Here is a 15,350-nt window from a genome sequence, read left to right as displayed (position 1 = left end):
GGAAATTCTGATATATAATCTGAGTGATCTCACTACTGCCAGGATGCGTGAGTATGCAGCCTCAGGCTGCAACCTTTCTGCAGAAGGCTGCAGCAGCTGCGTACGTCAACCGGTCAGGAAGGGAGGCATCTCAGCCTTTTTCAGCCCTTCCCTCCCTGATTGTCCTAACAATTCCCCTTATATCGCAATGACGCCAATCTTCCGACATTCTTTTGTTCAGACAGCGCCTGACCTAGCTGCATGAACTCCCGTATTCAGAATAATTACAACTTAGAAGCCTTTATGTCATGCTCTTTACCCTTATTAGTCTTCCAGTCATTACCTGACTATGAGTATTGATTTACATTAATCTATTTAGATACACAATGATGTATCTTATGATGGTGCTCATGCCTTTAACTTTTTAAGCCCGCATAAGATATCCTATTAATAGCAAGCAAGGTCATCATCACAGGCGCCGCAGGTGACCTCGCGAAGGATCGCTTAGCAAGAGTGAGCACACAACACTTCGTAGGGAGCGGTGAGATGACGCGTTGTTGTTCATGGCCGGTGCCGTTCTCAATTCATGAGTTTAGCCAGAGTCGTTCCTTCTCCTCGCTGACAGCCTCACCGATGCTGCCCCAAATCTCTACCACTGAGATATCAAAGGCCACACGCGCTATATGGCCGACACGGTCACCTTTACTTACAATGCAGAAGAATCATGGCAGAGGTTGATAAGCCCCTCCGCGAAGGTTTCGATGGGTTTTGGCCCCAGAGGGTGACAAACTAAAAGGGTCAAAATCTTGGCCCTAACCCAATGCCTCCCTGCCTCCCCGCCCCTCTTTGAACTTCGATTGGATGAATCGTTCTGAAGAGGAAGACTCGGCTCAAGCTGATTTACGGTCATTTACCCTTAAGTAGCAATAAGAAGACACAGCAGTATTATCACAAAATGGCACCTAATCTAGCTGCATCAAATAGAGCTTAGTGCTTACTGATGACATGATCATACATAGTGAGCTGAGTCAAAGGGCGGGCGCTGACTAATTAAATGGATCAAAAACACCAGAAAGCAAAAAACATACAACAGCCGGGATTCGCTGGTGGTCACCCACCCAACTACTAACCGGCCGGCGTGTGGCTTAAGTACGGCTGAGCGGACGGGAAGCCCTGTTTTCCACACCCTATGGTCGTATGTGCCATGAATGTAGGGAACATAAAATATAGAACGCGTAAATATCAACAATTGGCCAATGAGCTGCCGATCGAGTTGATCCTGGGGCACTTCAGTAACTGAAAGATTGTCTGTTGTGGTGTCGTCTCACAATTCGAGTCACAGCAGTGGCATGACTTTTTCGATCTTCTGGCGTGCTTTTTTCCTTCTGATGCGTAGTCATCCATTCAAGACACTGCAACTACCAGGAGGCATTTTCATGGCCCAGACACGGTAATGGATTGGTCACAGATTTAACATCAGATCAACCGTCGAGTCTGCTCGCATCATGTGATTTCTACTTATCGCCTTATCGCTTCTCACCTTATCATCTTATCTCTAGACTGCGGCAATTTTGTGTTGCTCTTAACGGCTCCGTCTGCATTGATATTCCATCAATCAACGATCATTTCGAAATCATGAGCCTCCAGAGTCTTCCAGCGGAGGTTACCCTCCAGATCTTCCAATTATTGGATAACATCGACGATGCGCTCCGTCTGGGGCGTTCCTGTCGTCAGATGTATCGTATTCTGGACCGTCCAGGTCATCGGCACACGATCATGAAGTCGATTATTGTAGGCTCCAGTCTCATAAAACCCAGGTCTCTAGTAAACGATTGACTCGTCATAGCAACGCTCAGAGTATCACAAACACGACCTCCAGCTCTCTTATCTGATGCAATTCCATGCGGAATGCGCAGAAATCTACGCTACACAGCCGCGGCTCCCAATGTCCGGCCGACCGAACACGGACATGGTCAAGTCGTTTCATGAACCGTCGAGAGACCTCCTCGCGTCTTCGCTGGTCGTGGCGGAAATCGTCACCAGATGGCATGCAATGAAGGTATTGTTTGATCTCTACTGCAAAAAGTCCGTTCGCTCGTCGTATCTGGCGGACTGGGGGACATCATGGAACTGCTCTCCAGAAACCGCCGGATCATCTACTAAAGGTATTTGCGATTCCTTTGCGCAACTTCCGCTGCAAGAGAAGCAGCGGGCCTACGAGCGATTTTACCGTGCTCTCACGGCCCATTGGGTCGCCGTGGAGTTGACCTGGGTGATCCGGGTCTCCAAGCACAAAACGGAGAGGGATTTCAAACGGTGGGAAAGGAAAGTCTACAATCGATGGGCTGACAACTCACAACGTTCCCTGGAGGAGAAGCTGGACATTTTTGAGATTCTGGACTTTGTGTGGCACTTCCTGGTGAGCAAAATATTTGACCACTCGGGAACTGTTGCCGACTGGATCGAGGTGGCGCCGGAGTCTGCTACGCCTCATGGTTTTTCTCCTCTCGATCTATACGTTTCGCACATGGAGGGCTTAAGTCATCCCTCTCAATTGGAACCAGATTTTCACGAAGCGCTCGAAGATGACTACACGGGTATGTTTATAGACGATCTGCGATCCCTTATCCGTCCACCTCATGTGATCGACCTTCTGCTCCGATTAGCCTGGGATCCGAAGGCTCGGCCTCACTTCGACCGACCGGAATATGTGCGCAAACTGGGCCTCTTGGACCAGTCTTATCGGTGGGAACAAACAAAGGCCGACGGGTTTCGAACATACCATGTTGACCTCTATGACATTGATCTCCCGGATACAGATATTCTGTCGAGCCTGTCTGCTATAGCATTGCGCGCCCAAGAGGGAGAATTGTTGCACCTGATCACAACGAGATATCGAGGTGACGACAGAGCAATTAACGAGATGAAATGGGAGGTATGCAGGGAACAATGGGAGTGTTACAAGGAGAATCCCTGGAATACCGAGATGAGAGGGGAGATTTTCTTCCGCCAAGAGACACAGATCCAACTATTCGAGCGCTTAATCGACCTTAAGAGGGAACTGGTAGCCGTTAGATCTGGGTCTTGATTATGAGCATTCATTTTACTCACCCGTAAGCTTCAACTGTACGGCGGATGCATTTATACAGAATCACCTGCTCCCATCATACTTGACCACGATCACGCTGGAGAGCTGCAGTCATTCCATCCGTCACCATCAACAGGAAAGATTGACCGAAGTGTGGATAAGTGCAAGAAGTGGGAAAGACCTGTTCTAGGGATCACCGACGGGAATTCGTGCAAAGGAAGGGTCGATGGATGCAAACCCCTGTACCAAGACGAAGATTAGCAAACAGCATTATAGAAGAGGAGAGGGTGGGCCCCTGTGATGATTCGAACAAAAAAGAGTACAAGATGAACGCCTGATCGCAGATTTGTAGGATTTCCCAGAGGCTCAGTGGGCAGGATGCAAACCTGAACGAAACCAGGCACATCCATGAGAGTAGAGGTTGCCGAAGCTCACCACGAGTCAAACACGCCGTGGAGACATTGGAAGCGAAGAGGGCTTGGATCCATATAACGATGGAGACATTCCAAGGAGCAGCATGGCACGACACAGGAGACGGGGCAAAGAAACATTGGCGAATGAGATTCCACGCAGATGCTCAGAGTGAATAAGAAGACGGAGAGGAGAGGAAGGAAGGAAAAGGACTGCCAAGTACCAACGGAGCCGTGAAATCTGTCCTCGGCGACAGAGTGATGCCAGGGAAGGAATCGTCATCAAGTCACCAAGAACGAAAGCGCACAACTTGTTCATGACCCATCCGCTCCAGCTACGGTCCACCAGGCTTGGGAAATTCCAGCACATACAACATTGTGATCGGCGACTTAATTTGTGGAATGCTACACTTGTCGCTCCCGATCGCCGTCAAACAGCTCTGCGATGGCCATTGCCTCGTCGGCTGCCTCAACCGCGGAAGATCTCTTTCGACCCGATTGGCCTCAAAGACAAGTTGGCAAACAACATCAGGCCAGGCCGAGTTCTTCGAGGTTTATTTGGAAATTGATGAGGCTGGGAATCGATAGTCTGAATCAGAAACTGCAGAATCAGCCATGGAAAGGGCCCAATGACGAGAAGAAGTCTGGTGATCGTGAAGGTGATGACCAGAGAGGTGACGGAACGCGCTTAAACGCGTCGCGTGCGCGCTTGGTAAAATACAGTTTTGCTGCAGATCAGCTTGAATCAATAAAAGATCCGGCGAATGATCGAAAAAGGAGGATTCAGGGATTGTGCAGCATTATCTCGTGGGACAGATGATAGATCTGTCAAAACGGGGTGGGGTCTTCGGAGAGCAGGAGGTGCAGCACTAGGAGGGAATGCATCCTGCAGGAAAAGGTTTTTCACACCGTCGTTTGTCTTGGAGCAAGCTGGCTTCTACAATTGCTGCAGCGCTTAGAGATTTGACATGTTTTTCCAGCGAACAATCAACCCTTCAAACAGTACCTGTTCAGTGCAATGTCTTTTCCTAGTTGAATTGCATCACTAACGCGCAATCCTATGTGTACTTTCATCTTGCACGATCCTTGTCCTTGTCAGGGGACTGGGGCTGGAGCTCACTCCCGAAGAGAAAAGAGATACGTCAACTTCTGTAGCGTCCGGGGAACGTCTGGACTTCCGCTGCCAAATGGGTCTCTCGCTGATCTTTCCAGAATCGATGTCGCTTGGCTCGTTCTCAACGACGCACAAAGAGGGATTGCTGTGAGTCTCATTCCAGCCCATGTGGCTTCGAGCCAGCAGTAGGGAGTCAGTCGAGGACACCATTAAGGTGACTACGGATTACTGTTCCAGAACTCGGAAGCGTAGGAACGCAAGCTAGATTGCACAGGCCTTTTGTTTCTGAATTCTGCTGTCATCGGCCAGAGCCGTGGGGATTGTCCTCTCACAGTGTCCGCACTCCAAAGGCCTAATTGCCGACTCGATAATACGTTCGCACTGAGCATAGTGGGGCCGATCGGAGCTTCGGTTGGAGATGCAGCTACAGTCAGTAGCGAGTGAAACCACCTGGGTCCCTGTTCAAGGAATAGATCCGGGATGGTGTGGGTGCAAAAAGCAACGAGCAGTGGGTCCATAGTGGGCAATTCAGCAAGCGGCATGTCGTGAGAATAATACAATGAACAGGGGTAAATCGTTTGACATGATAATTCGAGACTCCGACCTTGTGTCATCGGGAGCTTGATCATTCGCCTATTCGCCCGGCTCGAAGCTCGATCACGCACCCTGCAGGTACAAAGCACGCTCCGTCAATGATTGTCGGCGATACTGAAGAGTGCAGGGGCGGTAATTTTGACAGCCCGTATTCTCTCGAAAAGGGCAAAATTCGAACGATGTGAGAAATGATCAGGCTTCTTTCGCGGTTCCAGCCTCCCGCCATCCGCAAGCAAATATGACGGAGCAATCTTACCAGCATGAGAGTGCTAGTAGGCCCTCTTCCCTCAGTTTCTGAGGTTCAATCCTTCAGAACACTTCGTGATCTTTTGCCCACATTCTCCTCGCGCAAGCTTAAATAGTCCCCTTCTGCCTCCTCGAAATCTACTTCTTGATTACCAACCCAAGCATTATCTGCCACTCTTTTAGGCCTCCTCCCCTGCTGTCTCGCTTACTCTTCGTTTATCTCTCGTCTCCTCTCCCCGAATTCCATCTTTACTCGTAGAATTCGTCGTTTTCCTTCCTTTTTGCTTCTTCACAAAAATGACTTCCGTGCGCAGGCCTTTTAATAAGAACCGTGGCCCGGCCCTAAAGGAAGCGCGCAAAGGTAAGTTCTCCCGGCTGATCCGACCTGCCGAAGCGCGTCAACTGATACAGACATACTACTGTTAGAGTTCATGGGCCCTATTGAAAAGGCGGCAGACAAATGTGCAATCAAGTTGCTTGATAAAACCCGTGACTTCAACGAGGACTGGTCAACGAACACGCGCGGGAGGCCAGTCATAGCACCTGTTACAGAACCGCATCAACGATCAGCGGCGCTGTTGCACCAGCGGGGAGAGAAGCTTTCCGAGGCTGACTCCTGTTCACGCTGCAGCAGTAGCAAAGGCGTGTGGCAGTCGTGCGTGGTGGCACCCATTTACAAAAATCGAGCACTTTATTCTTATGCGTGCTCGAATTGCATTCATTACAAGCGCCCTTCCGAGTGCTCCTTGCGCAGGAAGTTTCAAGCAAACGGAGGAGGCGCTTGGGTTGATCCTAAGAAGACGATGTAAGTGGACTGCCTTCGACGCATCGTCTGGTACACATGCTGATTAAAGTCCAGGGAAATCGCTCGGCGCGGCGGGCTGCTTGCCGTTATCAAGCAGGAAGAACTCGAACGGGTTCAGCGAGAAAGGGAACGTCAGCGTGAACGCAAAGCCGAGTCGGAAGCCCTGTCTCGTAAAGGACGCCGAACCGAAGTTTCTGTCGTGGTCCATTCACCTCCTCGGGCCACCAAGCAGTCCTCTTGTGTGAAGATAAAAGGCCGAACGCTGCGAGGGTCCAGCAAGCTTCTCAAGGAAAGGGACCTTAAGCGGGTTAGAGCGTCAATTATCAAGACTAAGAACTTGCTTTGKGGGCTCCGTGCCCGCAAAGACGTGTTGAAGCGGCGCCTCAGACTCCAGGATAGTTCGCGAGTAAAGAATGAAATCGACTCATMGGTGTCGTCGGATTTACCGAGCGATTCCGACGCGTCAGTCTCGGATTCCTCCAACTCTTCGCATGATTCGGACGTTTCAGAGGTTTCGGGCACGTCGAACATGACGGACGCTTCGTACACTAGTGACTCGTCGGGGGAGGGATTTGAGTCGGACGCGTAGGCCAGGGCTGAGTTGAAGAGTTGCGGGTTCGCAATTATACCGGAGGACCAAGGCTCTTTCGTTTTTTCCTTTCCTCTTCTCTTTCCTTCTGCTTTCATATTCCCAATTTTCAAATTGCAAGTGCCGCAATATTATTGAGTAGCGGCTTGTTCTTTCCGCTTGTTCTTTCTGCTTGTGTTTCAGCTTACCCTCCTGGACTCTGTCGTATTATTTCTCTTGACTAATGGTTGTTGTCTTGCTTGTTTGCTGTTCCAAAAACTGCTCGGGGTTCTCGGGTCTGTGCTACATTGATATTTACCATTGTCGTTTTCAGGAAGATGTAAACTTGTTGCAAGTGTGTTGTTACTTGTTAGCTTCTTATTCCAAATGTATCTGGATTCCGACTTTATAGCGCGGGAAGTTTCGACTTGGAACCGTCCTCTCAAACAGGATATCCAACTCCCCAAAGGCCCTCAATCAATCAATCAATCAATCAATCAATCAATCAATCAATCAATCAATCAAGATTCTATTAACCTGTTAGAGCCCGTCTATAGAAGCGACTAGCCATGCAGGCGCTTCGCCAAATGAAGCAGGAATCTAGTGTCCAAACGCCTATCCCATAACCCACAAATGCAGACGAAGACATAAGAAACATCGAAAAGAATGTAGAAATCACAACTAAAGCAGCCTGCCACTCAGCTGCATGTCTCCCCTGCGCCACCTCAAAGGCCCTCCCCCTAGTCTCCGGGAGACACAGAAAACAGTATATTGTACACAACAGACTCATCCCCGCGAAGAGGAACTCCAATCTGCCCTTCCAATTCCCCTCGTCCTCGTTCATGGCGTAGGCAATGACAGCTGCAAAGACGATTGACCAGACGTAGCGAGTGACGGTGGCTAAAGCGATGGTCAGCCCACGGAGTTTCATCAACAAAGACTTCCGCCAGCAGCACGTAGCAGAACGGAGCAAGCGTCAGATCGTAGACGAAATTGCAGACGAGCATAAGTCCGCATTGCGCCCAGATCGTACTCGTCCGGCGCGGAGCAAGATCGATCACCCCGATCGCGAGCTGCATGATCATCAACGTCGCACAGCTGAACAAATACATTGTCCGACGGCCGATGTACGACACCAGAAACCACGAGAGGCACGTCCCGACCAGCCCGATCGCCGTCAGACCAATGTTCATCGAGAACGCATGCGAGGCGTCCAGCCCCGCCATCTCCATGAAATGCACGGCGTAGTTGATGAAAAAAACGTTCCCTGTGAACGCCTGCATATTGTACGCCATCACGCAGGTCACCAGCCGGCGGGGATTCGGTCCGCGGCAACACTCCCGATACATCGCTCAGTCGCCCTGGAAGTTCCTCAAGCCGTAACGTCTCCCAGATATGCGCCAGTTTGCGAGCCACGTAGACCTCGGCCCCAGGTGCGGTGGTCAGCCGACGCAGCGACACGGTCGCGGCGTCGTCCCGGCCTTGCTACAGAGCCAGTACGGTGAGTCTGGGACGAAGGTGACCAGAAGCAGCATGACCGTCGGGAGCGCCCACTGCGCCGCGATGGGGATCTTGTACGACCACGTGGTGTCCATGGCCGCTGTGCCCTTGAGGATCCCCGAGGCAATGAGCGAACCAATCGAGAAGGTGAGGTTGGTCATTGTAGCGATGAACCCGCGCAGCACGAGCGTGGTGACCTCGCCGACGTACGCGGAGGCGCACATCGGGTAGAAGGCGATGATGCAGCCGTTCACCAGCTCGCCAACGAACAGTTGGGCGGGCGTGTGGCTGAAGTACTGGACGAAGATGAAGCCAGTGGAGAGGCCTGAGCAGATGGTGATCATCACGCGTGGGCCGAAGCGATCGTAGGCCAGTCCCGACAGGAGAGCTCCTATGATGGCGCCGAGGAGCGTGGCGTAGTTGAGGGCCGACAGCCACGGGGCGGCGATGATGTGTGTTCCTTCATGCTGGTAGCCGTAGGTTCGCTTAAAGACGTCCAGTCCGACTATGCACTATGCTGCGCACGATACTTCCGTCCTAGKGAGGTCAGAGAGGATTATTAACACGATTGCCGAGATGCTTACAATGCCCTTGAGAACGGTCGCTTGTCAGGTCAGCCTGATCATCCTAATGCCACGAATGTCCCAGTCCTCACGTACCAGATTCATAAGCAATCCCCAAGTCACTGCAGGCCAGTGTCGTCGCACTGCAACCCAAAACGTCTCCAAATGTTCGTCATTGGTGAATTCGAGCGATCGTTGAGAGCCGCGGATCGACTGGACCAACGCCGTGGCTTTTTCAGTCATTGCCTTCGTCCCTGACAATCATGAGAGACAATGTGCGCGGGACCGAACGTTTTGAATGTCTACTGCGCGCTTCGAGATTGCGATAACGCTCACAAGGTCCCTCGCGTCAAATCTTGGCCATTCGATGATCTCCAATCAGGCGGCCAGTATTATCGTCAACCTCCGCTTCGTGGTCAATCCGTCACCTTGGCAGATCTCCGCGGTCGGCAAGCTGCGATGAGGAAGATAACAGACGAGGGCCATTCCGATCTGGAAAGATATGTGGGTAGCCAAATAGTGCTGCAAAAGTAATAGGCAAACAACCCACTTGTTTCGCTGTCGTGTTACATCTGCAAAGGACTTCTGACGCTCTCGAACGAGTAGAAATTAAGCAGCGAGATAAACCGTCTGGCATACGACCAATTCAGGTTGGATCCGTAGAATATATTATTGTATATCCACATAACCAGTTCTCCGAGACTCGTTCTCGTCGTACAATTAGGTTTGATGGACGCAGCTCTGAGACGAAGGAGAGAGGTGGTGGCCGCATGACTTGGCTTCGGTCGTGGGCACACGGTCGCACTGAGCTCTACCGCAGTACTTGAAGGCAGAGGAGGTCTCCTCTTAGACTATAATTGGCTATAGGAAATTATTACAGTACGAAAGACCATTTTTAATCGATCCACTCCAACTTCAGTCGCGTGCGAAGTGATCGCTGGGCCCGAATTTCCAGGTTGGGATTTGGAACGTTGATTGCGGACAAAGGATCCAATTCACATACTCCGTTACATTAGGGGTCCTCACGGAGTGATGGTTAGATCCGCCGTCCCGGAATCCTTCATGGAGCTGTTTCGGCGCATTTTATATAGAATGTGATGAGACTAGCGTTTCGCATGAAGCACCCCAAATGCGATCATCTCCACCTTGTCCACCTACCTTTCTTGGAGAGATACACTTCGCCTAATTCAAAAATGTACCAGAGACATAGCAGCAGACGTAATATTGAACATAAAGCTAGAATATGAGTGTGAAGGTCGTCATGTGGTCCATAGCGCTGATCGAAGGCTTGAGGCCAAAGAACAGTCCTGTTTTCGTCCTGTTTTCGTCCAGCCGACCTGCACTCGATCCTTGAGCAAAAGACAAGGGAAGTTTGATCTGTAGCTTCCATGCGTAGTAAGTGTGTGCGACAATGATATTGCTGATTAGCGAACTCGGCTTGTCGCTGTTTGTTCTTCATAGTCCTCTGCCGATGCTCGGTCAGCTTCGCAACGACTTCCCATTCGCACGGCTGTCAGAGGAGCGTATAAATAGCAGAATATATCCTTGGTCGAAAGTCCATGATCGACTGGGCAGTCAGAGTACGCTCAGTATGTGCAATAACGTCCCTTATACGGTCGTGCGTGTCCTGTGCTTGTCGGGATCTTAATATATATATTTGATGCATGTATGTTCAGGACTTGCGCGCATAAAGTGTGCACTTGACTACGATTGAATACCACACCATCAATGCAACCCCTCATGGATTCAAATCCTCCATACCGGGCCGCATCGTTAAATCCAGAAGCCACTGAGGGGACTGATTATTCGACTGGGGAAATAGGAACCTATAAAACGGCCACAGGGAACGCATGCTTCAGTCGACTGGGTCTTGTAGAGAACTCCTCGATTGAGTTGCGATCCACATAACAGGATGTGGCGATGTGCTACAGGTTTCAGAGTGCATTTTGGTGCAGGAGTAGCACATATGGGTTGTTTGTCTGGTTTAACACTGGTTTGGAGTCCAATGCTGTCCTTTTGTTGCGCCCAGCGTTGCCTCCTTTTTCAAGCTATTTTCTTTGGCATATAGGTTAAAAGAAAAGGTCGACTCCACCAATCATCGCCCGGGTGGTCTAGTGGTATGATTCTCGCTTAGGGATTACCCAAGCATATCTGCGAGAGGTCCCGCGTTCGATCCGCGGCTCGGGCCAGTCTTTTATTTTTCCTCGTTCTTTCGACAGCTTTTTTTTTCTGTCGAACAGAAGTAGCGAGCCCCGTTCCGCGACGTTTTAGGTTTGGCCACTGAAGATGTTGGTCTTCGACGACGGTACAGGTCATGTGACGTCCCAAATGTACGCAATGGCGAGAGCTTTCGTGGTAAATGTGCGGCTGTGAAACGACAGAGCCATTGCAGGCTTGGCCGTAGCGGTTCAGCGGGGATGGCACATGAACAACCCTTTAAATCTCCAGCAGGCTCCTGAGTCATGTCTTCGCGGACGTAGTAATTGCACTACATGAGAGTCGGACGTATTCCGCCGATACTTCGCAGCACAGAGCTAACCATAGTCAGCGAAAAAAAATCATATCATAGTGTCCTCGAGTTGTTCGTTGAGATTCTGGCTGAGTGATAAACCAGACACTTCGTCATGAAGCAACTCCAAATGGTTCCAGATGTGGTAACGGGATCGTTGACAATCCATGGCTTATGTCAACCAACGACCTTGGTCACTGCTACATGGATGTCTGTGAGAGTGGCCTGAAAGATATGAAACATCTTTGCATGCAACATGTTTCTCGTTTCGAGAAGAAAGCCAAAGAATCTCTGCCCTCTATTCCCGCTCCATACACGCGCCGTCGAGCACTTTCTGACTTGCTCACGACCCCACGAGAATATCGAGCCTGCGCAACGCCGCGTCCCCTCTCACCTCCCATAGCACGAGCATCTAACACCTTCCTCTTCTTTGACGCCTCCAACCATCCGCTACCAGTGAGGGCGAGCAAGTTCTACGACCTGATGCCTACATCTCAGGGGAAGTTCAATCCGAGCGAGCCTGTACTAAGAGTTGAACCAAAAGTAGTGATGTTCGTGACCTCATGGACGGTTACGCGTCCCTGACGGTGATGCTAACGTCACCACCTCTTCCTCGACAGGCCTCTTCCATAACACGTTCGACTGCGAGAGTACGATCGCCACCGCGGAGCCAGGGTTGTCCGCGTCGATGTTCTCGATGGTATCCAGGAACAAGGGAATGTGCGGGTATGCGGTCACGACCATGCGCAAGCCCTCATTCATCAACATGAACGAGATGTTGCTCACGTGCTTGGGCTCATCCCCGATCATCTCCTCGAGATCGTTCCAGCTCGCGAGGTTGACCCAGCCCAGGCTAAGTCCTTGTCTACGTTCCTGAGCTTTTTTGTGACCCCGTACATTCTCATTGTTTGAGACCGAGCATGGGAGCAAGGCCAAGCCCATGGTCGAAAGGGATCCATGCACGTCTCCGTATTCACGTATGCGTCGCGTAGAATATGTTGCATCTGCGTCATCTAGGAACATAGTCATGGACTGACTTGCCGCCGGACTACTATGAGGCCACGGCCGCCGACGCGTTTACAGCTGTGGTGGTGGTCGAAGATGACTGCGTGTGGACCAGGGATGACTTTCTGCCGAGGGAACCCAATGTGGCGGTCGCGAATCAGGGTGATTATCACCTGACTTCTCACCCTTTCTATATAGCACTCGGCGTTCTCACCCTACATCGCGCGAGCGCGACTCTAAAGCAGCGCTCACCTATTTCCGGGGGCCATATAAGTCTATTTGAACATGGTTCAGATACATACGACCATAGGGTGTGGAGAACAGGGCTTCCCGTCCGCTCAGCCGTACTTAAGCCACACGCCGGCCGGTTAGTAGTTGGGTGGGTGACCACCAGCGAATCCCGGCTGTTGTATGTTTTTGTTTTTCTCAACTTTTATTTTGCTTCGTTATTCCTTTGTTGACCATCCTTGCCACCCTGTATATCCTTGCCGCCCTGTATGAAGCCTTTAAGGCCCCTCTATTATGCACCCGCAAGCCTGCCTGCTGTGGTATCCCGTTCCTGCCAATTGTCTGTCCTTCAGCCTGCTATGCCGGTCCATGCCCTCATTCCAACGCCGTCTCGAGGAGATCCATTGTCGTGGATGGGATCTTGTACTACGTCTACTGCAGGAACATTGCCTCTTAGTTGCAGATGGAGTTAATCAATGTCATGTACGAGGCGGTGAGCTCCTGGAGACAACTGACACTAACGCTGCGTTCAACCACGCGAAGGCGCTCAACAAATTCTACCTGCTGCTGCCCAGGGTCGCACACCTGATCATGCACATAGCATGCATCGCCAAGAGCACGGACTGAGGTATGTGATTAGTAGACATGACTACAGCCTGCCCGTCAGGTAGATTCCGCATGAGTAAGTGGTCGGAACAGCGGCAGGCCGCGTACGACTCGGACGGTTGAAGGACATGGTGAGGCCGACATTGTGTAACTACAATTGTGTCTTTAAAATACGGGCACGGGGTGATCATGTAGCTACCGCAAGAAGAAAGATTAATCCGTACGCGACGATGTGTCATATTATGAACAAGGGGTCATCTATATGCTTGAAGGCGATGCTGTCCGAGGTTAGCTCTGCTCCGAGAGTATGAAGGGGAACATGGCATCATCACGCTTATGAATTAGAACCAGATCGCGTTCAGTGTCAAGATTTTAAAGCCGAGGGGCAGCTCGCGCACGTAGATCAACGTCAAACCGTCATCACCGCGATCACAAGGAGGGATGAACGGGTGACAGTTGGCAAAAGGACTGGCAGAGAGCCTTAGATGCGCCCAGGAACAGCTTAATACGAGTGGTCGCCGCACTGATGACGTCTTCAACCATGGTCGAACGTGTGGACATCCGCATGTCCACGTCCTTCCAGACGAAGGAGAAGTAGCAAATGGACGCGACCGTGTTGTATCCCGAGATTGCGGAGAAGATCTTGAAGTACATCACGGCCTCAGAGCTGGGCTATATCGTAGATTTGCCTAAGATCAGGGACGCCTTCCTGTATAGTGATTGATTATTCAATCAATCAATCAATCAATCAAGATTCTATTAACCTGATGTAGCCTATCTATTGAAGTGATTAGCTATGCAGGCGCTTCACCAATGAAGCAGGAATCTAGTATCCGAACGCCTATCCATAAAGCCCACAAATGCAGCGAAGACATAAGAAATTGGCGTGTAGCCACATCGAAAGCAGATTATACAACTAAAGCAGCCTGCCACCTGGCCGCGTCTCCCCTACGCCATCTGGTGTGATACCTATCCCACCTCATGCTGTGTAATCGTTCCAAGCGTAGCGCGATTCCACGCCTAGGAAGACCCTTTCTAGGCAGCTGCGTGGTGGTCCATTTAACCATCGTCTTCCACATATATTCCAGAGCCTTGTAGGAGGCTTCCATGTTCCTGGTCCTGCTCCATCGGCTCCCCAGTTCTGCGTGGCGGAACTGGCTGAGCAGGCCTGTTTGATGCATGAATTCGGCGATGTAGCAGATCGCCTGCGGGTTAGATACAAGCGCGTCGTAATCGGATAGTTTCCCCTGGATTCCCTCTACGTCGTGTAGCTTAGCAATCATCTTCCTGCAGGCTTCTACTGTTCTACATGGAGTGAACACTGCAGGAGAACATGCTTAGGGACCTGGGACTCCTCTCCGCAGCTGCACCGGCCCGTGTCGTGGGCCTTGATCTTGAAGAGGAAGTGTTGCAGACCGATCCACATGGTCCGCATCTGGATAATGATCAATGTGTGCGGCTTTGGCAGACCTTTATATAGGCCTAAATTCTTCTGACGGGCCTTGATCATCCGCCATGTCAGCTTGGCCCCTTTCTCCATCTCCCACTGTTTCTTCCAGCGCTGCTGGGTTCGTTGGCGAACAGCCCATTTAGCTACCGCAGCAAGCCAGATAATTGGTTGTTCCGGCTGCCCCGCAGAGCTTAATTCAACCTCACCACCTTGTGCGGCAGCCTCCTTCGCTGCCTCATCTGCAGCCTCATTCCCGCCACGCCCACATGGGTAGGGATTCAGTGTATCTTTATGTTCTCCGGGGGTTCCCGCGTGCCCCTAGGGCCCGTACGCTTCTATATATCGCCTTCAGAATGTATTGGCCAGAGGGGTGGCGTGGGTTCTGCACTGCCTGGATGGCAGCCTGGCAGCCCTGGCTGTCAGTGAAGATGGTAAGCAAGCAGGGGCTTGATGTTCTAGCAGCAGCAGTATGCAGCGCCATGCGGATTCCATCTAGCTCAGCAGCATACACTGTTGAGTCTGCCTCCGTGCCTAGGTGGTTCCGGCATCTACGCGAGTGTTCGGGTGTCAAACCCGTACGCGCAGTGAAAGCGAACGGAGGTGGGAGCCCCCTCGTGGGGCGCACCATCGACCGATCCTGATGTCTTCGGATGGATTTGAGTACGAGCGTAGCTGTGGGGACCCG

General features: G+C 51.2%; 4 protein-coding genes and 3 non-coding genes across 7 annotated transcripts; 4 read left to right on the top strand and 3 right to left on the bottom strand.

Moving 5' to 3' along the window:
• Positions 1 to 1,060: 1,060 nt before the first annotated feature.
• Asppvi_r0017 lies at positions 1,061 to 1,180 on the bottom strand. The gene has a single exon (XR_006253305.1). It is a non-coding gene; the product is annotated as a 5S ribosomal RNA (ribosomal RNA).
• A 434-nt stretch (positions 1,181 to 1,614) lies between these two features.
• On the top strand, positions 1,615 to 3,067 carry Asppvi_007089 (F-box protein; the record flags this gene model as incomplete). The annotated part of the gene is made up of 2 exons (XM_043302982.1): positions 1,615 to 1,770; positions 1,826 to 3,067. 2 exons carry the CDS (start codon positions 1,615 to 1,617, stop codon positions 3,065 to 3,067), a joined length of 1,398 nt encoding a protein of 465 aa, XP_043158917.1.
• A 2,661-nt stretch (positions 3,068 to 5,728) lies between these two features.
• Asppvi_007088 (DUF3716 domain-containing protein) lies at positions 5,729 to 6,825 on the top strand (the record flags this gene model as incomplete). The annotated part of the gene is made up of 3 exons (XM_043302981.1): positions 5,729 to 5,792; positions 5,858 to 6,236; positions 6,291 to 6,825. The coding sequence occupies 3 exons, from the start codon at positions 5,729 to 5,731 to the stop codon at positions 6,823 to 6,825; spliced, it is 978 nt and encodes a 325-aa protein (XP_043158916.1).
• A 909-nt stretch (positions 6,826 to 7,734) lies between these two features.
• On the bottom strand, positions 7,735 to 9,110 carry Asppvi_007087 (putative MFS alpha-glucoside transporter; the record flags this gene model as incomplete). The annotated part of the gene is made up of 3 exons (XM_043302980.1): positions 7,735 to 8,289; positions 8,343 to 8,789; positions 8,964 to 9,110. 3 exons carry the CDS (start codon positions 9,108 to 9,110, stop codon positions 7,735 to 7,737), a joined length of 1,149 nt encoding a protein of 382 aa, XP_043158915.1.
• Positions 9,111 to 10,967: 1,857 nt separating this feature from the next.
• Asppvi_007086 lies at positions 10,968 to 11,055 on the top strand. The gene has a single exon. It is a non-coding gene; the product is annotated as a tRNA-Pro (tRNA).
• Positions 11,056 to 11,937: 882 nt separating this feature from the next.
• Asppvi_007085 (uncharacterized protein) lies at positions 11,938 to 12,318 on the bottom strand (the record flags this gene model as incomplete). Its single annotated transcript, XM_043302979.1, has 1 exon — positions 11,938 to 12,318. The coding sequence occupies one exon, from the start codon at positions 12,316 to 12,318 to the stop codon at positions 11,938 to 11,940; it is 381 nt and encodes a 126-aa protein (XP_043158914.1).
• Positions 12,319 to 12,677: 359 nt separating this feature from the next.
• Positions 12,678 to 12,797, top strand: Asppvi_r0016. Its single transcript, XR_006253304.1, has one exon. It is a non-coding gene; the product is annotated as a 5S ribosomal RNA (ribosomal RNA).
• The last annotated feature ends 2,553 nt before the right edge of the window (positions 12,798 to 15,350 follow it).

This window comes from Aspergillus pseudoviridinutans (assembly GCF_018340605.1).
Source record: "Aspergillus pseudoviridinutans IFM 55266 DNA, scaffold_5, whole genome shotgun sequence".
NCBI classification, from domain to species: Eukaryota; Fungi; Ascomycota; class Eurotiomycetes; order Eurotiales; family Aspergillaceae; genus Aspergillus; species Aspergillus pseudoviridinutans.
The sequence above is the reverse complement of the archived record's forward strand: the minus strand, read 5'-3'. Positions and strand labels throughout refer to the sequence as shown.